This window comes from Bos mutus, chromosome 19, assembly GCF_027580195.1.
Source record: "Bos mutus isolate GX-2022 chromosome 19, NWIPB_WYAK_1.1, whole genome shotgun sequence".
Lineage (NCBI taxonomy): Eukaryota > Metazoa > Chordata > Mammalia > Artiodactyla > Bovidae > Bos > Bos mutus.
Window position 1 is genome coordinate 51,323,088 of NC_091635.1, and position 26,172 is coordinate 51,349,259.

The window sequence follows — 26,172 nt, forward strand, 5'->3', positions numbered from 1 at the left end:
AGAAATAGGTCCAAGTCTTTCATTGGAGAAAATCTAAAATTAAATAAAAATTAAGTTTAAAATCTTAAAAAAAAAAAAAAGGCTGTAACAAATGTAAGGCCTTTGAAGCTCCAAAGTTCCCTGACTCTTTGGTTCTGTCCTCTGACTTACTTCAGCTTAGGATACAAGAGAGTGAAAAAAAATCCATCACATGCTTAATCTTTTTTCAGATCCTTTTCTTTGTCCTCTTGACAAAAATACCATAAACCAAAAGGCTTTTTCAAGGCTATTACCTTTTTCTAACCTTTCAGAATATGTTACTGACATTATATCTGTTCAGAGTTTCATATATAACTAGATAAACCCTTTGATTTAGGAGTAGATAACAGGGATATCTTTCCTTAAGCCTACTGATACTAATGGTTACTTTCCAGAACTGTGCAAGAAATAAATCTACAAATTATTATTTCTGGTCAAGGGAGGGGAATTATTTACCTTTAAAATTACAATAAAGTTTGGAGGTAGGGCTTATATGCTCTCTGGGACCTTACGAGTGTCATACCATGACATGCTATACTAAAAATACCACAGGTCAAAGGCATACTTATTATGTAGCTGGGCCATTTCATCGTTACACTAAGACTAGAGCCATTTGTAGAAGAGATATTTCTTTCAGCCATCAGTACAGCATTCAGAGCTGTATAAAACTGATAAGAAATCTCACCACCAGAGATGTAACGGTCAACTCTAAATGATTATTCCCTTGCCACCTGGGGAGGTGAGTAGTCTGACATGGCAGGCCACATGTACACCTGCCTAGACAAAATGTGACCCCAGGCAAAACTAACTTATCAAAACTAAGAGTCATCTTGCTTATGTCCAATCTCTTTTTTATCCACCTTCTCCTGCTTCCGAGCTCTCCCTTTAACCATACTCTAGGCTCTACTACTTGCTCACCTATCTTGCACTGAGAAATGCTCATAGAAGCATTTCTCAAATGCTTTTGTTCAAAGCAGCAAAAAAAAAAAGGAAACATTTCAAATGTTCATCAATGGGAGAGTGGATGAATAAATGGGATAATATACAATGGTCAAAATGAACAATTTTTTTTTCAGGTACAAAGTTTATTACCAGAGACAAAGCACAGCAAGTGGGAGAGCACACAGAGAAACTGTTAGAAGCAAGGCAGAGACACACACCCCGAGAGCGAGGGTGTGGGCGACCCCCTTGGTGAGGAGGAACCCAAAACGAACGATTTCAGCAGCACACAAAAATATTAGCACCATAACAATAAGCAAAAAGTCTCAAAAGATTACATATAGTCTGATACACATTATTAAGTTAAAAAGACTAAAATAAAAAATTATATGAGTTATTTATAGCCACTCTGAGTCCACATCCTTATCAATAAAAGAAAGGAAAATACTGATCATATAGGACTGGAATTAGAACTAAACAGTAACCACAATTGTGTGTGAAGTGTTCATGGTGTTTAATAAAGAGTACTCTCAAGAATTACTTGTAAACTCTTTGATGAAAAACTTTGTCCTGGTAAAAGGCGTTTTTACTCATCAGAGAGTAAAGAAACGGGTACTTTCTTTAGGAGAAGTAAGCCTTCCTCAATCTTCCCTGACAGCACATAAAATAGTCACCTAATACTCGACCATTCTGTTCACAGTCAGCAGAAACTTTGGAAAACAAGAGGTGAAAAGAGGCAACATAAAAATGGAGAGGAAAGGCATTTTAAAAATCCACATGCCTTAGAATTTTAAATCACTGACATGAGTGCATTTCAACTACATGTAGGGTATTTTGAGATAGAACATTTCACATTTTGACTGCAAGTTGGAAAGATCACCAGTGGTCTCCTGAAACTGGGGAAGAAATGCTACTCAAAAGAACACTGTTTGCAACAACAGCAATTACAAGTGGATACAGAGAGGAATTAAATAAGCAGCCTGTGTCAGCGTTTACATTCAAACTCAGATTTGTTTTGTCCAAAGCCTACCTGCTCTTTTTACGTTATATTCCATAGCTGTCCTTACTCTCAGGATTCATTTTTCATGCTTCCTTGGCTTAGTATCTCATAATTTTAAATCTGAACTGCTGCTGAGTTTGTCTTAATTTTTTCTTTTGATTTTTACTCTACCATAACAATTCATCACTCCCTTAATTGTAGGTACATAGGAGAAGGCAATGGCACCCCACTCCAGTACTCTTGCCTGGCAAATCCCATGGACGGAGGAGCCTGGTAGGCTGCAGTCCATGGGGTTGCTAGGAGTCAGACACAACTGAGCGACTTCACTTTCACTTTTCACTTTCATGCATTGGAGAAGGAAATGGCAACCCACTCCAGTGTTCTTGCCTGGAGAAGCCCAGGGACGGGGGAGCCTGGTAGGCTGCTGTCTATGGGGTCGCACAGAGTCGGACACGACTGAAGTAACTTAACAGTTTTAAATATGGTTCAAAACATGGTCCATTGGAGAAGGGAATGGCAAACCACTTCAATATTCTTGCCTTGAGAACCCCATTAAAAGTATGAAAAGGCAAAAAGATAGGACACTGAAAAATGAACTCCCCAGGTCAGTAGGTGCCCAATATGCTACTGGAGATCAGTGGAGAAATAACTCCAGAAAGAATGAAGAGATGGAACCAAAACAAAAATAACACCCAGTTGTGGATGTGACTGGTGATGGTGATGGAAGTAAAATCTGATGCCGTAAAGAGCAATATTGCATAGGTCCCTGAATCAAGGCATATTGGAAGTGGTCAAACAGGTGATGGCAAGAGTGAATGTCGAAATTTTACAAATCAGAGAACTAAAATGGACTGGAATGGGTGAATTTAACTCAGATGACCATTATATCTACTACTGTGGACAAGAATCCCTTAGAATAAATGTAGTCGTAGTCAACAAAAGAGTCCGAAATGCAGTACTTGGATGCAATCTCAAAAATGACAGAATGATCTCTGTTTGTTTCCAAGGCAAAGCATTCAATATCACAGTAATCCAAGTCTATGCCCTGACCAGTAATGCTGAAGAAGCTGAAGTTGAATGGTTCTTTGAAGACCTATAAGACCTTCTAGAACTAATACCCAAAAAAGATGTCCTTTTCATTATAGGGGACTGGAATGCAAAAGCAGGAAGTCAAGAAATAACTGGAATAACAGGGAAATTTGGCCTTGGAATACGGAATGAAGCAGGGCAAAGGCTAATAGAGTTTTGCCAAGTGAACGCACTGGTCATAGCAAACACCCTCTTCCAACAACACAAGAGAAGACTCTACACATGGACATCACCACCAGATAGTCAACACCGAAATCAGATTGATTATATTCTTTGCAGCCAAAGAAGGAGAAGCTCTATACAGTCAGCAAAAACAAGACTGGGAGCTGACTGTGGCTCAGATCATGAACTCCTTATTGCCAAATTCAGACTTAAATTGAAGAAAGTGGGGGAAACCACTAGACCATTCAGGTATGACCTAAATCAAATCCCTTACGATTACACAGTGCAAGTGACAAATAGATTCAAAGGATTAGATCTGATAGAGTGCCTGAAGAGCTATGGACAGACATTTGTGACATTGTACAGGAGGCAGTGATCAAGGCCATCCCCAAGAAAAAGAAATGGAAAAAGGGACATGAGTTTGAACAAGCTCTGGGAGTGGATGATGGACAGGGAGGCCTGGCGTGCTGCAGTCTACGGGGTTGCAAAGAGTTGTACACAACTGAGTGACTGAACTGAACTGAAGTTTTAAATATCCTTCAAAGTGCTATATTCCAAATTTTACTAGTTTAGTTTGATGATTTGCCATACACAAACACACACACACACACAATTATCATATTAACAGTGTCAAGAGGGAGAGCTAAGAAAGGAGAATATTTCTATGGCATATTACATGCAGTATTTTCAGTTCAGTTCAATGAATCTATGGAATCAATTTAGCTGTTCTCCTTTCCTTTTTTTTTAATTAATTATTTTATTTGTCTCCTTTCCTTTTCTGAAATAAACTGCTAAGCTATTTATTATGATATAAAATAAGAGATTTAGGTCTACTAAAAATTCATTCTCCTGGTTTAAGTTAATTTTCAGTCGAGGCTTGGGGATATTATTTATTAATTATCACCTGAACCCTTGTATAGCATTTCCTACTTCAAAATATAGGAAAACAAACCATGTCAAGCTTAACTGGAGAATTCAATTAAAAGATAAAAGTTATTACAAAGATGATAAAGATATCCATTCAGTTCAGTTCAGTTCAGTCACTCAGTCCGACTCTTTGAGACCCCATGAATCGCAGCACGCCAGGCCTCCCTGTCCATCACCAACTCCCGGAGTTCACCCAAACTAATGTGCATTGAGTCGGTGATGCCATCCAGCCATCTCATCCTCTGTTGTCCCCTTCTCCTCCTGCCCTCAATTCCTCCCAGCAGCAGTGAGTCAACTCTTCGCATGAGGTGGCCAAAGTACTGGAGTATCAGCCTCAGCGTCAGTCCTTCCAATGAACACCCAGGACTGGTCTCCTTTAGGATGGTCTGGTTGGATCTCCTTGCAGTCCAAGGGATTCTCAAGAGTGTTCTCCACCACCACAGTTCAAAAACATCAATTCTTTGGCGCTCAGCTTTCTTCACAGTCCAGCTCTCACATCCATACATGACCACTGGAAAAACCATACCCTTGACTAGACGGACATTTGTTGGCAAAGTAATATCTCTGCTTTTTAATATGCTATCTAGGTTGGTCATAACTTCCCTTTCAAGGAGTAAGCGTCTTTTAATTTCATGGCTGCAATCACCATCTGCAATGATTTTGGAGCCCAGAAAAATAAAGTCTGACACTGTTTCCACTGTTTCCCCATCCCTTTCCCATGAAGTGATGGGACCAGATGCCATGATCTTAGTTTTCTGAATGTTGAGCTTTAAGCCAACTTTTTCACTCTCCTCTTTCACTTTCATCAAGAGGCTTTTTAGTTCCTCTTCACTTTCTGCCATAACGGTGGTGCCATCTGCATATCTGAGGTTATTGATATTTCTCCTGGCAATCTTCATTCCAGCTCATGCTTCTTCCAGACCAGCATTTCTCATGATGTACTCTGCATATAAGTTAAATAAGCAGGGTGACAATATACAGTCTTGACATACTCCTTTTCCTATTTGGAACCAGTCTGTTGTTCCATGTCCAGTTCTAACTGTTGCTTCCTGACCTGCATATAGGTTTCTCAAGAGGCAGGTCAGGTGGTCTGGTAGTCCCATCTCTTTCAGAATTTGAAGCAGGGCAAAAGCTAATAGAGTTTTGCCAAGAGAATGCGCTGGTCATAGCAAACACTCTCTTCCAACAACACAAGAGAAGACTCTACACATGCACATCACCAGATGGTCAACACCAAAATCAGATTGATTATATTCTTTGAAGCCAACGATGGAGATGCTCTATACAGTCAGCAAAAACAAGACTGGGAGCGACTGTGGCTCAGATCATGAACTCTTTATTGCCAAATTTCGACTTAGATTGAAGAAAGTAGGGAAAACCATTAGACCACTCAGGTATGACCTAAATCAAATCCCTTATGATTATACAGTGGAAGTGAGAAATAGATTTAAGGGACTAGCTCTGATAAAGACCATCCCCATGGAAAAGATACCCATTAGCATCTGGTAATAAAGAATTATTATACTGCTAGGTCTAATTGTTTATACTACTTAATATTTTATCTGGAAAACAAGTTGATGGATAATCCCTGTAGATAGTGCTGGGGGGGGAAATGATGATATCAGGACATTCCAACATGTGTCCTGCAAATAGTTTTTAAAATATGATACACGCAAAACCAAACCAAACTACCACCCATTCCAGTAGGTCTTGAATATCTCAGAATAACTTTATGTAAAATCATCTTTAAGAGGAATCACTGGAATTATTATTATTTTTTAGGGGCTGTGCTAGAGGAGACAGTCAAGGGAAGGGACTACTGATTTTGAAAAATATAAGGAATAAGAAATTGTTACTTTAGTATGTTGGTCTAGCTTAAAAATACTTTTATGGCTATTTACTGTAACTTTATTTTTTGACTACACTTAATGGGATCTTAGTTCCCTGACCAGGGATCAAATCTGTGCCCCCTGCATTGGAAGTACAGTCTTAACCACTAGGTCCCCAGGGAAATCTCATATTGCTATTTATTATAGATAAGTAATGTAACTTCTTAGAAACTCTAAAGGCTGGGGAAACAGAAGAATCTGGGCTATACAAATCATTTGATAATTCCTACTGGCCAGATCTTTATTTGGACACCACGTGTTCATTTATTCACCAGATATTTATCAAGAACCTGTTATGTGTCAATCAAGATGCCAGGTGCTGTGGACACAACAGCAGACAAAAATAAGCATGGCCTCGGCCATTAAGAAGCTTACAGGGTAGTTGCAAAAGGACAGTAACCATACACCCTTCAAACATGAATGTAAAAACGCAACTGTCAGTGCATGCACTACATACTGCTAAGAGGCCCCTAGGAAAAAGGGTAATTGTGACCCAGTCAAGGAAGATGCTTTTGTGAAGATAATAGCTGAAGTCTAAAGGATATTATCTGGGCGAGTAGTTCTCAGAGGGATTGGTGGTGACAGCAGCAGTTTACTACTTGTCAGGGAACATGTGACAATGTCTGGGGACATTTTTGATTGTCACAACTGGGAGATACTAGTGGCATGTAGTGAGTAGAGGACAAGGGTGCAGCTAAATACCTTACAATGCGCAGGGCAGTCCCCAACAACAAAAAATTATCTGGCCTAACATGTCAATAGTGTCAAGGTTGAGAAACCCTGAGCAGGTCAAAGGGAAAAACACGAGCAAAGACCAGTTGTGGGAGACTCAAGCAGAGAAAATTACAGGGGACAGATCATTCAGGGCTACAGAGACCATGGTAAGGAGTTTTAGCTTTACCTTAAGAATGAAGGGGAAAAACAACAAGGAACTATATGAATATCCTGTGATAAACCATAATGGAAAATACAATGTCAATCAACTATACTTCAACTAAAAATTTTTTTGAAAAAAATGAAGGGGAAAAAAAATGAAGGCTTTCAAGAAAAGGAAGAACCAGGGAGTGAAGACAGTGGTGGTGACAAGGTCAGACATGATTTTTAAAAGGTTACTAACTGCAGTATGGCAGATAGACTGGAAGGAAATGAAACTGGCTGTGTGTGTTTGAGATAGGTAGCTAACGTAACTTCTTAGAAACTCTAAAGGGTGGGGAAACACAAGGTACTAGTGGTGAGGATGTAGAAGTAGCTGGAAAAGTTCCTTCTATAAATGTTCAGTATGAAAAGAGGAGAAAGAATGAATGTTCTGTGCTGCATGCACAGTCGTTCCTGCGTGTGGGTTGGTGTGGTAGTCCTGTACGTTCTTCAGAATTCTCTCAAGGTGGCACAATAATCTAAAAGGATGAAATGTCACCTTCATATTTCAAAAAAGGGACAAGAATATTCCTTCTTTCTTTTTGAATGTGACATATTGTGACTTAAAAACCACTTTATAAGTAAGAATTCAGGCAACAAAAAACTGGAGTAATTAAAATTTAATTTACGAAACATAATCTATATTCCTAATCAGAAGAGTAGGTTGTAAAATCAATGGTTGACTCCACTGAGTATATTCTCAAGAATATGTTTTTCCTCAATTGCTATATTAATACCTAAGCAGAAAATTTTAAGAACTCTTTTATCATAGAACATACCATACACAGAAAAGAGTAAGTAATATACAATCAACGGTCCAAAGAATAATAAAACTAGTATTTGTGAACTCACTATCAAGTGGCAAGTTTTCAAGAGCAAAATTTTTCATAAAAGTTTTTTTTAATAAAAGGTTTTAGGATAAAGATTTGTGTTAAACTACATAAAGAACACTTCAATTTACACATTTTAAACACAATTTAACACTTTCCCACTAACCCACCATAGGACATTTATGCTATTAAATGAAAAGAAAACCTCTCACTCACAAACACTGAATTAAAAAAAAAATCATATACTGAAAAAAAAGGGCTCATTTACTATCTGGCAGGATTCACATTCAAGTTGACATTAATTTGATTAACCAAACAGTCCTTTCCATACTGTTTTATCAAAGTCAAGTCCAAAAGTTTGTGACACTGTCATTTAAAGCATATGTTAAAACTGCTGTTACTCATTTAGACATACAAATAAAAGCTTCGGATAGCCTTTTAAAACGGCCTAATTTTTTTCTAATGAAGTAATAGATTCATAACACATATTTTGGTATCTTATCAAGCCTTACTTAATGAAATGTTAATATTTTATGTAGGATTATATACAAATGAAATACAACTGTGTATCTGGCATCCAATTTTGGCTGAAAGTCATAGCATTGTACCAAAGCACCGTTAAACTCTTAACGATATACACATGTCTTGTACTAAAGAGAATTTTGTATTTCTTTGGAGAGGCAAGTCTCAAACTGCAAAGCTTCTTTTAAATCAAGAATTATATGACTTGATACATGTTTGGCTCAGAATTAAACAAGGATAATCTGAGCTTCATCACTCCCTACTGTAAGAGGTTTATCTTCAATTTAACTAATAATGGGGCAAAATATTTTTCCTACTCCAAGAATAAAGAGCTATCACAAAAACTGTATACAAGAATTCCTTTTCACACCTGTCCTCTCATTCAAACCATGATGAGAGCATTAGCCCTTAAAGGTTACTCACCCAATGAAAGCCACCATCTGCTCCACTATATGTTTGCTGAATGCTACGATCACGAAGAGTTTCTGTAAAGAAAATGCCAGTCAAAATAAAGATTTCTCTTATTATCAAAAAAACTGATATAAACTCACAATTCTGACAACAGTGCTAACTGCAATTTAAAAAGCTCTTAAAAAACAAAACCAAACACCATCTGACAAATGCTACCTACTTTGTATTTGAAAGATGTTTTTCCTTAAGCACAGTTCTCATCTTGCCAGGATACACGACCATGTCTGAGGGAAAAATATGAGTCACGAAACCCAAGGCTGGGTGCATGATCCACATGTTCTACGTGTTTTAGAATGGAGTATACAACTGAGGTCATGGGTTCCCGTATGGCCTCCATCACTGAAATTAAAGTTGATCAGTTTGATGACAGGTGTCTGGGCTAAATCTAATCCAGAGGATCTTCCATATCCTTTATGGACAGTTTTTACAAAAGAATTTGAATAGTCAAAGCAATCTTGAGAAAGAAAAAGAGCTAGACAAATCAAGCTCCCTGACTTCAGACTACACTGCAAAGATACAGTAATCAAGATGGTATGGTACTGCGACAAAAACAGAAATACAGATCAATGGAAGAGGACAGGAAGACCAGAGATAGACCTCACACAAGGTCACCTTGTCCTTAAAAAAGAAGAAAGAATATACAATGGACAACAGAGCTTCTTCAATAAACAGTGCTGGGAAGACTGGACAGCTACAGGTAAAGGATGAAATTAGAACACTCCCTAATACCATTCAAAAAAAAAACTAAAAGTGGATTAAAGAGCTAAATGTAAGGCCAGATACTAAAACTCTTAGAGGAAAACAGGCAGAACACTCTGACATAAATGGCAGCAAGATCCTTCTTGACCTCCTACGGTAATGAAAACAAAATTAAACAAATGGGACCTAATTGAACCTAAAAAGCTCTTGCACAGCAAAGGAAACCATAAACAAGACGAAAGGACAACTCTCAGAATGGGAGAAAATATTTGCAAAGGAAGCAACTGACAAAGGATTAACCTCCAAAATATACAAGCTTATGCAGCTCAATATCAAAACCACAAACAACCCAATAAAAAAATGGGCGGGAGACCTAAACAAACATTTCTCCAAAGAAGACATACAGATGACCAACAAATACCTGAAAAGATGCTCAACACAGCTCATTATTAGAGAAATGCAAATCGAACTACAATGAGGTATCACTTCACACCTGTCACAATGGCCACCGTCAGAAAAAATCTACAAACAATAAATGCTGGAGAGGATGTAGAGAAAAGGGAACCCTCTTGCACTATTGGTGGAAATGTAAATTAATACAATCACTATGGAGAACAGTATAGAGGTTTCTTAAAAAACTAAAAACTACCAAATGACCCAGTAATCCCACTACAGGGCATATAAACTGAGAAAACCATAATTCAAAGAGACACATGTAGCCCAGTGCTCACTGCAGCACTATTTACAACAGCCAGGACACGGAATCAACCTAAATGTCCATCAACAGATGAATGGATAAAGAGGATGTGGTACATATGTACGATGGATTATTACTCAGCCAACAAATACAGTATGTTAATGCACATCTATGGTATCCAGAAAAATGGTACTGATGAACATATCTGCAGCGCGGTAATAGAGACAGATGTAGAGAAGAGACAGGAACGGGCGGGATGAACTGGGAGAGTAGCACTGACGTGTACACACTACCGCGTGTAACACAGATAGCTAGGGGGAGGCTGCTGCACAGCACAGCGAGCTCGGCTCTACGCTCTGTGACGACCTAGAGGAGTGGGGCAGGGAGGTGGGTGGGAAGGAGGCTCAAGAGGGAGGGGATACCTGTATTCTTAAGGCTGATTCTCACTGCTGTACACCAGAAACTAACAAAACACTGTAAAGCAATTATATGCCAATTGTTTTTAAAAAAGTATCACTGAAAAGTTTCATTCTCAGATCCTGAATAAGCTTGGATTTTCAGGCTGAGGGTACAAGCAAAGATATCAACAAGTTTTGGGGAATCTTTATCAGATCTGGGGAATTTTCTGTTTGGTGTTACTAAGGTATTCTTCATTAATTAAGATACTGATTCCTTACTTAACTCATAAAGATGCCTTTAGGCTTACAGGTAGCAAGTATTTTCAACTCAGCATATATTACTAAAAGTACTTACTATGGATAATGTAAGCATTAATAAGACTTTTATGGAACACAAAGATGGGAAGAATACTTCTTTAATATGCTGAAGAAATTTACGAGTTTTCCGATGTATAGTATAAAGACGATTAAGTACAAAAAATAATACGTATAAGGATAAACTGTAAAGGCCTCAGCAGTAAAAACAGTGTATTACAGAAGTTCACAGAAAGAAAGAAAAGGTCACATAAGTACAACTAATTTGAGATTCTGAAAATGATATTAAAATTTAGCTTTAAAGGACTGATAATAATTCTCTGAATTGTTGTTGAGGTTAGTCACTAAGTGATGTCTGACTCTTTTGCTACCCCATGAACTGTAGCCGGCCAGGCTGCTCTGTCCATGGGATATCCCAGGTAGGACTACTAGAGTAGGTTGCCATTTCCTTCTCCAGGGGATCTTCCTGAGCCAGAGATCAAACCCACATCTCCTGCATTGGCAGGTGGGTTCTCTACCACTGAATCACCTGGAAAGTCCAATTCTCTGAATAAATATGAGTAATTCTAAATTCTTTTAATTCCTAAAAACAAACTCTCCAGTGCTTTGTTACTGTGCATTAAATAATAACTATAGCCTATACGACTAAATGGGAGGGAAGTGAAATTAAATAACATCGTGTTAGCCATCCACTGCGCATCTCACCAAAGTGGTTAATTCAGACTAAAGCTTGTTATTTCAGTAGAAGATTAATCAGGCAATGATATTTTCTTAATCAATGTCCTAGGCTTAACAAAGACACTGACAGTTGCACAGTTGGACATGTGAGAAAGAAATAAGGCTAGAAAAATAAGTTTATCATAGTCCTTTTTGGTATTTGTTTAGGTATCTATCAGAGAAGGCAATGGCACCCCACTCCAGTACTCTTGCCTAGAGAATCCCATGGGCAGGGGAGCCTGGTAGGCTGCAGTCCATAGGGTCGAGAAAAGTCAGACATGACTGAGCTACTTCACTTCCACTTTTCACTTTCACGCATTGGAGAAGGAAATGGCAACCCACTCCAGTGTTCCTGCCTGGAGAATCCCAGGGATGCGGGAGCCTGGTGGGCTGCCGCCTATGGGGTTGCACAGAGTTAGACATGACTGAAGTGACTTAGCAGTAGCAGTAGGTATCTACTGGTATCTATTGGGTTTCTCTGGTGGCTCAATTGGTAAAGAATCCTCCTGCAATGTAGCAGACCTGGGTTTGATCCCTGGGTTAGGAAGATCCCCTAGAGAAGGGAAGAGCTACCCACTCCAGTATTCTGGTCTGGAGAATTCCGGACTATATAGTCCAAGGGTCACAAAGAGTCGCACACAACTGAGCAACTTTCACTTCACTTAGGTATCTATTAATGTGAAAAAGATATTTCTTATCTTATGAAAAAAGTAAGCACATATAGATATCAAACAGTTACAAGATGGATGATGATTTATAAACAATCCTACACGAATGGTGTATGAAGATTATGAAGCTAATAAGACAATTAGTATAGATCATTTATGAGAAAAGCATTAATATATAGGACTCTTCTAAGTATCCATACTAAAAGCCAGTTACTCAGAGCTATAGATCTTTTACTAAAAAACAGAGCTAATGATTTGCCTCTCAGTGACTATACCACATGTTTTCCCTACCATCATTTCCTAACATTCAAAATAAGCCAATGCCAGGATAATTGCACGATTTCATTTCTTAAAAACAAAACAAGACTTTCTTTTTATATATAACAGTTTGAAAATTCACTGTGCTGGGCAAGATACTTAAGAACATATGTCTCAGAACATTTAAGAACATATGTCTCAGAATCATCTGAATGGGGATTCTACCAAATAATAAAAAAAAGGCACAGATCTTCAAAGAGCCCAATCAACCATGTGTACAAAGAAAATAAGGGTAGAGTAGGAAAAAAAAAAGATATGAGTGTAGGGAACTAATGGCACCAACAGAACAAAGAAGAAACTATACATCTGCAAAAGAAGATTCCTCCAGATTCTGGAAAGAAGAATCACAGGCTGAATCATATATTAAATATTTACTGAGTGCTAACTACATGCCAGATGCTATTCTAGGCACTAGAATACCTTGGAGAGCCAAGAAACAAAAACTGTCCTCACGGAGCTTATATTTCAGTATGTGTGCATTTGGTGGTAGGGAGAAAGTTGAGAGGCAATAAAGAATACACATGGTAAGTAAATTATATGGTACATGAAATATTATATAAGCATGTTGACTTCTTCCTTTCTTCATCATTTAGGAGAACAGAAATATTTCTAAGGGACTGTATACAGGCACAGGAATTGAACTTGTCCAGTAGAAAGAGAAATCCTTAATTAACATTATTAGGTGGGTTGATTTCTTTTAGGGGATGTTTAACAGACAGCAAGATATAAATAAAAGTAACAACATATATCAAGGGAAGTTGTCTAGTTTAAACTGAGGAAAAAAGAGAAGAGGACCAGAAGAGGTTACTATCAAATTACAGAAAAGTCTGTGTGTAGTGTGTCTGCCCTATTGTTTTAGAAATACTTGTAATGTTTATATTACTCACTAATACTGCTTACCCAAGGAATGAGAAATGTTTGTGGCCCTGAGCTACATCTGGATGCACATCAAGTGACATGCCTTTAGAAAGTATGTCTCTCTGATACAACGGAACACAACAAACATATCCCGTGGTCTCAGTTTAGTGAAGGAACTCAGATTTTTTTCCTTTCAGAAACACAGATGGATTTTAGCCTTCTTTCTTTGCTTCCACACAGATACAGGGAATGAATGAGCTTTGACTTTAGAGTTTGGTTTGAATTCTAGGCCCTCCGATCTATGAAATGTGGATAATAACCACATCACAGGATTGTTCTGAGATAACCAATGCAAACTGCTTGGCATAGATCCTGACAAATAACAGGCCTTAAACATTTCAGTTTTTGAGATCATATAAATAAATTACAGTAAGGCAATGCAAAAGAGTGGAAAGAACAATGAAGTTGAAGCCGAAAGACTCAGGTTCAAATTCCAGCTGTTACTTACTCTTTTAGGCACCTACTTCCTTCTCTAAGTTTGATAATTACAAAATGGGAGTAGTAATTTCTCTATCCCAGGATTATAAGAATTAAATCAGATGGCATACATTAAGTACTTTAGAGTGTGAAGCACTAAATTAAAAAATTAAGCATTATTATCATAACTTGAAAAAAAACTGAGAATGTTAAAAACTCTATAACTATAGGGTACTTTTAGCATAATATATTTTACTGTATTTTATAGAAAGTCAGTATAATTCATAAAGCAGAATATATAAAGTTTATGGATTCCTAGAGAAGTTGCTATTATAAAGGGAATGAAAAGAACCTGTTATTGTTCCTTAAGTATTAACACTCTCAAAGGACTTCAAAAAGTGAAATGATTTTATTATTAGAAAAATCCTATTACAGTGTTTTAAATCTTTACCAAATAACTAGCATTCCAGTATTTAAAAACCCATCGTCCTGAACAACACACTTACTTAATATAAGTAGGAGAAACTATATTCCTTGAAGGAGAATAACAATAAAGTCTTGAAATTTCAAGTGATTATCATGGCAGGATTAGAAGACAAGCTCAATAAACTCATCCTAAACACCAAAATCTAATATTAGAAACTGGGCAGGCAGAAGCAGCTAAAGTTTTCCTTTAAAAAAAAAAACAAACTTATTTATCTATCTGGCTGCCTCGGGTCTTAGCTTGGCACGTGGGATCTTCTTAGTGGTGCACAAACTCTCTAGCTGCAGTGTGTAGGCTCCCTTGGCCCCTGACTGGGGACTGAACCTGCTCCCCCTGCATGGCCAGGCGGGTTCTTAACCATTGGACCACCAGCGAAGTCCCTCAAGTCTTCCTTTTTATTCTTCTAAGAACTGGAGGTAGAGAGGTGGTGAGTAGAAACTTGGGGGATAGACGTCCTTTCAATTATTATGGAATCAGACCAGGGTTGAAGACATTACTCACTGTTTTTGCCTTTCCTCTGGTGAATGCTTCCTTGCAAGCCTCATTAATTAAGACAATCTTTTGCATGTTAACTCTATTTTATTCCAGTAGGATTTGCCTTTTATACTACTCCTATCAACTCATATCAAAGTCTTAGAAGCATATATTCATTTCCTCTCATTTAAGTCCTTGGTCTCTTTTCTCTGCTCTAGTACACACACACAACTCACACTGCCTCCAACCCCACACCTCCCCCACATCCTTATCCTAAAGATTATGTGAAGAGTGGCTTTGAGACTAGCAGATTCTCACTTCTCTAACCAAAACCCGCATCTCTTCGCCTCCTCAGGGCCCACTTTCTTCTCCATTCTCCACACTAACACCTGGCTGGTATTTTGTAAAGGATATCGGTGCCTTGAGAGGAAGTGTTATATATAGAATATGTGAAAGAAAAGTAGAATTAATGAAAGAGAATACTTCCTCAGCTCATGATCAGTTTTTGTTTGGTAAAAGTCTTGGATTAAAAGTTTCAGAAGGCAAAAGTGAAATAACGATAGAGAGAAAGGAAGGGACAAAAGAAGGAAAGAAAGAAAACAAGGAGGAATAATTTTCCAACAGAAGAAGGGAAAACTGCCCCCAGTAATCTTCAGTGATGTTCTGTGTCTGAATACCAATCCACTAAGGAGCAGAACTCAAAATCCTAACAATTTGTCTTGGAAAGAGCAAGGGGAATATGTTTTCAGTGCCTTTTAATGGGTTCATCATCATTGAGCAGGGAGTCAAAGGGTATAATTACCTGGATATGCATTTTAATTATTGCTTTTCCAATCAGGGTTGCACCAAAGAAAGTCCAAAAAGGTACAAGAAAGTGTCCACATGTTATTCCAGCCAGATCAAACAAAGGATTTGGAATCTATTCAAAAAAGAAAAAATAAAATGAAACATCCATATATAATCCAAAAAACAGTTTAATTTTACTACCTATAGGTGTGTGGAATTATGCATTAATCCTTGTCTACCACTGCAAAGACAGGTATGGATTCCCTGATCAGTGCTAGACTGTCTGGAATTTAATCCCATTCGGTAGATACTTGACCATTTGACAGCAGTGAGGTATAAATGAAGAAAAAGCCTCAAGATTATTTCAGTAGTTATTAGGGTCCTAAAATCTTTGGCTTGAAATAAGATTATCTGGAAAGTGCTCTACCCTATAGAAAACGTTCTTGTAAATTCACAAATAAATTTACAGGTGGGATGTGCTTTCATTTTTCAACATAAAAAAATTAATTATTTGTATTTTACTTTATGACCGTCCAAGGCCACAGGGCCATGTGATTTATTCTAGGAAAAAATCAAGTGTGGAAACACAAGAGCACAGATACAGATGTTGTGAATACTCAGTCCCAGACAAAGAAGTGATTCACAACAAATACTTTTCCTGAATATTCCCACATTTCAAGAATGCTAAAAGACAATTTCATGCAAAAATGCAAAGAAACCACAAGCTGTTTTTGAGTACTTCATCCATTCTTCTGCCAAAGAAGTACTCTTGTCCTTGAGTCTGTTGGTGGAACCATTTATAAGCTAATTAATTTATATAATTTCATGTTTGTACTTCCATCATGTTTGTACTTCCAAAGAAAAGCCCAGTTGTTTAAAAGATATTTGTCACGTATGTTCTTTTAAAAACAATGCCATAACTAACTCAGAATTCAAGTATTCTTTTATTAATAATACTCAAATTCAATAATATAATTTTTCTTATCCAAATTTAAATGCTTTCTGTAATTTCATGTCTTACAACCATTTAATAATTGTATCACTTCCACATCCTTACAACCGTCATTTCTTTTATTTCCTCATATGACTCTCACAACTCTATGATTTAAAATTTTAATAGATTCCCTTTATTATCAGGCTCTACCTCAAACTGAAATGGAAATTAAAGTATACAAGATATGCAAATCAGAGTGGATAAAAATTAGAAGTTGTATGTTGGATACTCTCAGAAGAGAATAGTCACTGTTTGTTTTTACAAAGGCATGTTATTTACTTTTTTTCAACTGTTAACCTAATACACAGAAAGGAAGATTAGAATAAAAAGAACTATTATGTACCTTTGAGATTTTCCCTCAGCTAGCTTTGTTTATCTTAGTTTAAATGTTAACAAAAAAATTACTAATTAATAAACTTCTCCTTACCTTACTCTTTACTTACCTCACCTTAAATAAAGTATATATACTTTTAATACTTTAATATATATATTAATTTCCTAGAGGGTCAGATCTATTAATTTATGTTAAAAATTGACTCTTCCTAGTCAAAAATAAAGAAGACTGGCTAGCATAGAAAGTGGAATTTTAGCAGGGAAGACAAAGGCATAGGTGAATGCCAAAGAATAAATATTTTTTGCTTCAATAAACCAAAGATACTTGTATTTTCCCCAGGAATGAGGAAAGCTAACTCTTACTGAATTGTTATGTGCTTTTCTAGGATTTTTACATCAACTCAATTTCCAAAACAATGTTATATGATATGACATCCATTTTATAGATAAGAAAAGTGAGACAGACAGGTCAAGCAATTTGTTCATTATCAGTGGCGGCAGAGCAGGCTTTCAACCCAAACAGCATGGCTCCCACACTATTCTCTTAGCTTCTAAACTAAGGACATTATCACCGTTTAGGCCTCTCAGCTTAATCCTATACTGCTGGGTTTCCACAGTACCTTTCACTTAGCACCGTCTCCCTCACTAGATTTCAGGATCCTTGAGAAAAGGAAATACAGCTTTCACTTCTTTGTCCAAGCACTCAGGGGTTGATTCAAAGCTGATGAATAACAGTAAAAAATGGATGGGCACTGTGACAATTCACATATATTATCTTAAATCCTCATGGTGTCGCAAAGAGTTGGACACAACTGAGTGACTGAACTGACTAAATCCTCATATCAGTAATGAGTGTCTTGATGCTCTATTTTAAAACTTAGAAATGTGAAAGTCGCTTAGTCATGTCTGACTCTTTGCGACCCCACGGAATTCTCCAGGCCAGAACACTGGAGTGGGTAGCCTTTCCCTTCTCCAGGGGATCTTCCCAACCCAGGGGAAGACCCCCTTTGGATCAAGCCCAGGTCTCCCGCATTGCAGGCGGATTCTTTACCAGCTGAGCCACAAGGGAAGCCCAAGAATACTGGAGTGGGTAGCCTATCCCTTCTCTAGCGGATCTTCCCAACCCAGGAATCGAACTGAGGTCTCCTGCATTACAGGTGGATTCTTTACCAACTGAGCTATCAGGGAAGTCCCAAAATTAGAAGACTAGGGCTCAAAGAGAGTAAACTGACTGAAATTACATAGCTAAGAGGAAAATCTGGTTTAAGAACCTAAGTAAGCCTGACTCCAAAACCAGTTCTCATCTCACTGCATCACACTACAACATACCTATACACTGCTCAATATTTGTCAATATTATGATAAAGAGCTTCTCCAATAAAAAGAAAAGTTAGATGATGAAAATTTCAAGTACTGCCAGGGTTAAAAGACAGTACTAGAGGCACGTGTACATTTTAGACTATCTCTAGAATGTTGATCGCTTGCTGCTGCTCTTCAGTTGTATCATGCCTGGTTCTCTGTGACCCCACAGAGGTGGCGTGCCAGGCTCCTTTGCGTTTCCTCCACTGTCTCCTGGAGTTTGCTCAAATTCACGTCCACTGAGTAAGTGATGCTATCTAACCATCTCGTTCTCTGCCTCTCCCTTCTCCTTCTGCCTTCAAGCTTTCCCGGCATCAAGGTCTTTTCCAGTGACTCGGCTCTTCGCAGCAGGTGGCCAAAGTATTGGAGCTTCACCAACAGTCCTTCCAATGAATATTCAGGGTTGATTTCCTGTAAATTTTGGCAACAAATGTCTTCCCTTTTTGGGTATGTACTTTGCTATGGTGGGAAAGAGTTTACTCAGATATATTCATATTCTAATATATAATGGGTAAAGAAACTATGTGCCAGCAGGTAATAATCTTCTGAATTTTACTTACAGTTGCAACTTTTATCATATTAACTAGGTGCATCTAGTATTCTGGCCAAATCTACCACTGAACTATCAAGAATTTTGTACAAACTACCAAAGAAAACTTAGATCAAAATGCTTCATTTCAAATATAACTGTTTCTATTATATTAGAAAAGGACCAGGATAAACATCAACTCAAGAAGGATTGTCAATTTCACAAATTTGCAATTTGAGACATTAAGTTTTGTTTTTATTTTTAAGTTTCTTGTGTGAGACACAAATAGTATGACACAAATAGTTTCTTAGTTCACTGTGGCCACAGATGCCCTTAATCTTGCCACAGATGTTTCAACTACCAAGCTAGGTATTACAGTCACTTAAGGAGGTTTTATATGAATTCTTCCTTATAACTATATGCCTGAGGCTTTGGAAAAGGAGTACCTGTCTATAACTCTGAAAAGAATGAAGTCATTGTTATTTGTTTAAATGTACTTCATTATATATTCTTTATGGGAAGGATGGATTTTGTCTCTTTTTTCTTATTGAATCAAGCCATTTAGGTGTGAAGTCATCATGGCAGGATGAAATGCTTACAAGTCAGTAAATAAGATAGAAACCTAACCAACAGAAAACAGCTCATTTGATGAGTAAGATGATTAATAAAATTACATACTCATTAAAAGTGATAACTTTTTTTAATTCATACACTTTAGAAACAAATTGAATCAAAATATAAATCCACCATTTAAATACAATTTACTTACTGAAGCACAGGCTAAAATTCCAAAAAATCCAACCTTCTGTACTAGATTTTGAACTGCCAGTTTAGCCCGGGAGGCGAAATCCTATATAAAAGGAGGATATCAAAACATTAATAATCCCCTCAGCTGTCTATTTTATACACAGTATCAATAGTGTATACGTGTCAATCCCAAACTCCCAGTTCCTCCAAAAGAAGGGTAGATATGCATATGTATGGCTGATCCATTTTCCTGAGCAGTAGAACCTAACACAACTGTGTAATTTACTCCAATAAAAATTAACTAAAAAAAAAAAAATTAATGAAAAGTAGAAGAAGGAAAGATGGCTCTTTACAGTTTATAATATTAAATGTCTAATAATCTGAAAGCAGTGATTCATTTAATAAGATGATATTAAAAAAAATCACAGCAGGTTACACTGAAAAACATGTGAATAAAATCTTCGTAAAACATTAACTACACAACCTTAAATATAAACTTATAATACATTTCAAGAATAAGCCAAGACACTGTTACTGCATTTTTTTGGTTCTCTTTGGATTATCTAGAGATGAACAAAATGTTATAAACCAACCCATTTTTTTGGAAATGCTAGTTTACTACTTATCTCTTTCTCGTTCCTTTAATAATTCACAAGACTTACTCCCTGATTAATAGCAGGGTAGGAAATCAAAGAATTTTCCAAGACAGAAAATGAAGACACCTCTACTGATTACTAGCCAGGAGATGAAAAAAGAGTTATGTGGCAGTAACTTAGCATTCATTACCCCCAAAAGAAATAACGTCCTACACTGCAAAGTTTGTGCTAGAAATAAAAATGGTTTTCACAAACATTTTACTGAAAAGGCTCAGGCCTTTCAGTAATCCTGGGGTGCAAGTAGAGCAGATTCTTCAGACTCTAAACTCAGTGCTCTTTTTATTTCACCATGTCATCTCCCAGACTGAAATATACATTTGGCTGGGTAGTTTATTCCACACTCTTCTTCTAGCATGTGCATGCTGAAACTATTTATTTTTTTCTCAATAATCGTATAGAATATTCATAATATAAACGATAGAAGGTTCCTTCATAGAACAGGAATAGGGTTTAAAGCATTTGTGGATTCCAACTTAAAAAAACAAATACACCAAAACCACTTTAACCCAAAATATTATGTTGAACAGTTCTATTACCACAACAGTGAATACTGAAATTACACACGCAAAAAAAGGGAAGACCCTCCTCCTACTTACTTGTTGAGGATGGTGAGAAAGTCAAAGCAATTAAAGCAATATTTTTAAAGACATCAGCAGTTAATACAAATACTTTGTAATCAAACATACAGGCTCTCAAAGTTAAATCATTAAATTCTACAATACAATTTTGTAATTTTACAACTTATTTTCAAAGACAGAATTTTTCTTTTCAGATTAGGCTATTTCAGTAAATAAATTGTTTCAGATTTAATATTTTTAAACAACTGAATTACCACAGCAAAGAGTTCTTTGCATTTAAAAAAATTTTTCTAACTGAAGATTTAATTTTTCTTAAAATTAACATTTATTGCATTAAATGTGAAACACTGATTTTATTGATTTAAAAACTGTTTAGGGATATATAATGAAATCAGTTTTCCTATTAACATTAAAAACAAATTATACTTCCATTTGTTTTCAATAACTTACATAATTTACAAATATCTAAATTTGAAATTCATATAAGCACTAAATAAAAACTGGCCATAATTAATAGAAATGTTTTGAGTTTTACATATACCAAACAATACTATTAGATTATAAATTAGTTATAAAATTTTAATTACTATAGCCCAAGTATTAAAAATATAAATTCAGGAAAATGTCTTTCTTTACAGCTCTTGATATCTTCAGAGCAAATCTACTTTAGTGAAAGATGGTATTCACCTGTGAAGAAAAAGTAAAACAAAGAAAACAAAAAGTATACAAATTTATTTTAAAAACAACAAAAGTTTTTATAAAGCTATCTTCCAAGTCAGATTAATATAGGAACATTTTTCTACCACAGAATTTATGCAATCCTCAATATATAAAGTTACAAAAAATTCATTTTTTGCGTAAAATGGTGTAGACAAGATCAACAAAGCATTGAATTTGAAAGGTTTGCTGTCCTGTTTCCCTTTATCTTAATTTCAAGGCTTTAGATTCTTGCATTTATTTAAAGCAAGTGACTATGACAGTGCCATTATTTTAAACTTTTGTTATTTTTCTACTATAGAGACACACATACATACATTTAAATTAGAAAACAGGTATGATTATATTAGTTGGTTACATAGAGGAGAAAATATTTAACATTATGCAGATCAGCTAACATACAAAATAATACAAATATGTAAGCCTTCATAAGTTCAAGAAATCATGTTTTAAAAAACACCTTGAAAGTAAGAAGCTATTTTATCCCTTGACATAATCTCTTTACTCATCCGAAATTAGACAAAAACAACGGAAAAGACTCCCTGTTCTTTTGGATTCCTGGGTGCTCATCATCAATTATCCTTAAGAGCACTTCAAGAATCTTTATTTGAAGGAAAAGACTCACTCTACCCAAATCAGTGAAATAGAAAGCTCTCTTTACTCTCTTTCTTCTTTTTCAAATTAACTTTTAGCTAGCATGTCTCACAAAGAAAATAAGTTAAGTGCCTTTTTAATAGGGAGCTTTGCTTTTTAAAAAGTCTGAAAGTCATCTACTGAAAACAGATTTCACAAATCTTATTATGTGTTACACACACACACACGCACGCACACATACACAGAGAATGACCATGCTACTTTCAGTTCCTATTAATTTATTTTCCACGTCTTTCACAATATTCTCAGAATTAAAATTACATTTATATGTTAAATAAGCCATAAACATTTATTTAAACTAATAAGTCTGCACAGTTACTTTCATTACAAGAAACCAACAGCAGGAGTATACAGCTCGAGGCAGAATTTTGTTTTTCCTTGCCAAGAGTAATGAAAACAAACTCAAAGAAGCATTATACTAGTATCTGTACCAAATCTGAAATATTTTACAATGGTAAATTAACTCATGTTTAGATCTCATAAACATAACTATACTTTGTTGCTTTTAAACTTACTTCACTTTTAAAGTCATATTCAAAACTTACTGGTATCGCTTTAAAGGCTTTGTTAACATATTTATTAAAAACATCATTTTTAAATCGTCTAAAATGTTCTACACATTAAATGCAGTTATAAGTTTTTCTTTGCTGCTCTGTAGTTTTAAATTTTTTATTTTTAAACAACTTCAATACTTTAATCAGCTAGCTTTCTAATGATGTAAAAGTAACATTTTCTATGCATTAAAATATTTCTATTTGTGTTCTCTTTTAAAGAGAGAGAAATGTGCTGTAGATAAAATATTAGAATATAAACCCAACTTACACACACACATTCAGCAAAAAAAACCCTCTTTCACTAATGTTTAAAGGACAATTTCAAAAAAAATTTGCTATTCGGTTTAGGCCATCAGATAAAATAAACTAGCCAAGAAAAAATGTGTACCATAATAAACAACAATCATTTAAAGGAAAAGTTTAACAAGTCAATATGTTAAGTTTTCAACCTTAAAGTTAAATATCAAAGGAAATTAATACTTCATTTTAGTCTTTTTTCTTTTGTTTGTGGGAACAGTGTAGCAAGTTCAATCTGATTACTTCCTCAATTGTCATTCTTCATAAAAAAAAATATGTACAACTAAAACCAAATTCCTTTTAACAGTTTCATTTCTCTGGACTCACATTTCACAACGTTTATGTATTTCACAATTTTAGTGCCCAAGAGCTCAGAGTTTCATCCTCTAGCTCTACCTAAATAAGTAGTATGTATTCACAGTTAGTAATCATAGATCACTTTCTAGTTTTTAGAAGTAAATAAACAAAATACAAGTAAATAAAATTATCCTTCCCACTCCCACTGACAGTGATTATCATGCTTCTGAAAGTAAGAACGAGAGACACAAGGAACATTTTTCCAATGATTACAGAAGATAAGATGAAGAGAAATTACAATAAGTACTTAACTACTGAGATTTCAAGGATTCATAAAGAAAAGCAGACAATGCTTTCCAGTATGAATATTTCTGTACTACTTTTGTTTCGTATTTTTTCCTAAGAAATATTTATGATGAAGATAAGAGAAACTATATAGCCAATTATAATTAGATTGCAAAATACTAACTTTTGAAGAGGTTCACTTAGATGTAAATATTTGCAATAATATTTATCTTCAAGTGGTAACAGTAAACCTTTTCACTCTCATGATAAGGGATCACATTAAATTCTAAGATTTCCTTAAAAGCAACAGAAAATCTCTAACATGTTAAATGAATGCAATGTTACTAGAGATAAATATGTATTTGGTTAACAGCTTATGTTAGTTTGAGCTGATCTATCACCATCGATGTGAGGTAACTGGTCAGCAGTTTTATAAATCAATGGCTTTTTAATATATGTTAAAATTTCTGTTGAGTTAATGCTCTTCTTGGGCGTGACACTGAATTGGCTCCACAGTCCATATTAAAATTCACAGAGCAACTGCTTCAATAATAATTTCTCATTATAAGAGGAATTTGTGTTAAAATAAACTGCATTTGCGAAGTTCTTTTGACATATAAAAATGACTTGCTAATTTCTGTGTTCTACTCAAATATATTGTATCATGTTATTATTCTGTATTAACCAGAAATGGAGTTAAGACAGTAATAATGACTTAATATTGCAAGTTGTTTTAGCATCATGGACAATCATTCTGAAATATTAACTTGTTAAGATACTAATAACCATGTAATTAAGTATTTTCTACAATGAAATATTTTCACAATTTACCACAAAAATATTTACCACAAAAATGTGGTAAACAACATAATTAATGGGTATAATTAATTATCATCTTCACAGAAATTAGAATGAAACACAACTCATAATTTTAAAATCTTTCTCCTCTTAAAAACAGAATAAAATGTTTGTTAACTGCAATTTCCTACCTGTTATCAAGACTCTTTCTGAGCTCTTTCACATACAGATATGAATCATTAATTTATTAAATGCAAAGTGAACATTTCATTTTAGTGCTGACATCCTCAACAATATTATTAATGTAAGTGATATTATTAAATATTACATATTTGAATAAGTCTCCTTTAAATGAAGTATAATTTCAAAGGAGTCACATATCACCTATTCTGTTTTTGAATTATAATGGACTCACACAAACTAGCAATATGAAGATTGTTAGGAAATAAACTCTAGAATTACAAGAAGAAGTAGGGGAATTAACTTGATAAAATAAAGTGACTGCAATAATGGAAACTTAATTAATAAATTTTAAATTCAGTACCTATAGGATGCTGGATTATAAAATACAACACATTTTCCCCAAAAAAGTGACCAGAAAAGAATGGTTCAACTACTTTCAAAAATGAAAGTTTCAATATCCAATTTATAGATTTTACATAATTAAGCCAGAGATGACAACCAGAATTTCTATTTAAATTGGAAATTAGGGTAAAATTCTATAATCATGCAACAGAATATATCACATAAACACATTTCAAAAATGCAAAGAAACTTCATTCTAAAAATAATTTATGGAGATTTATAAGTTTTAATAGGAGATTAGAGAGTTCTCATTCAAGATACCAACATAGGAGGCTCTTGAACTCATGTCCTCCCATGAACACACTGAACGGAACGCACAACTCCCATCTTCTTCCTGTAAAGTGAAAGGGCTGGCTCCCCACAAACCCACATCTGATGCTCTAAGTTTTAAGACTTCCGACTGATAGACGGGCCCCACAAACATCTAGCTTTGAAAGTCAACAGGGCTTGTGTCCATGAGACCCACAAAGCTATAGTGAACTAAGAGATACCAAAGTAAAAAAGCAGTATTTATATACCTAAATGGAGAAATAGACACCAATACAATAATAGAAGGTGACTCTAATACTCCACTTTCACCAATGGATAGAGCATTCAAACTGAAAATCAATAAGGAAACATTGGAATTAAATGACATGTAAGACGAGCTGGACTTAATGGACATATTTACAAAACAGTCCATTCCAAAGCAGCAGAATATACATTCTTCTTCACCACACATGGAACATTATCCAGGATAGATCACATATTAGAACATAAGATAAGTATTAATAAATTTAAGAAGACTGAAATCATATCAGTATTCTCGTCTGGCCTCAATGGTATGAAACGAAGAATCAATTTCAAGAAGAAAATTGGAAAATTCACAAATATGTGAAGATTTAACCACATGCTACTGAACAATCAATGGGTCAAGGTACTTAAAAGCGAAATAAAAACATTGTCTTGACACAAAAAATTGGAAACACAAAATTTATGGGATGCAGCAAAAGCAATTCCAAGATAAAAATTCAGAGTGATAAATGAATACATTAAGAAATAAGATCTCAAACACCTAACTTTACACCTGAAGGAATGAGAGCCCATAGAACTAAGTCCAAAGTTAGAAGGGAGGAAATAAAGTCACAGTGGAAGTC

The 26,172-nt window shown here is 35.5% G+C and overlaps 1 protein-coding gene across 5 annotated transcripts in view; it reads right to left on the minus strand.

The window, feature by feature from the left end:
• The window catches only part of VMP1 (vacuole membrane protein 1), a 126,070-nt gene that overhangs the window by 13,445 nt on the left and 86,453 nt on the right, over positions 1 to 26,172 (minus strand). For all 5 annotated transcript variants that reach the window (XM_005892288.2, XM_070390578.1, XM_070390577.1 and 2 more), the window contains 3 exons: positions 19,638 to 19,718; positions 15,670 to 15,786; positions 8,715 to 8,776 (listed from right to left, as the gene is read on the minus strand). In XM_005892288.2, coding sequence (XP_005892350.1) covers positions 8,715 to 8,776; positions 15,670 to 15,786; positions 19,638 to 19,718 — 260 coding nt within the window. The remainder of the gene's footprint in view (positions 1 to 8,714; positions 8,777 to 15,669; positions 15,787 to 19,637; positions 19,719 to 26,172) is intronic.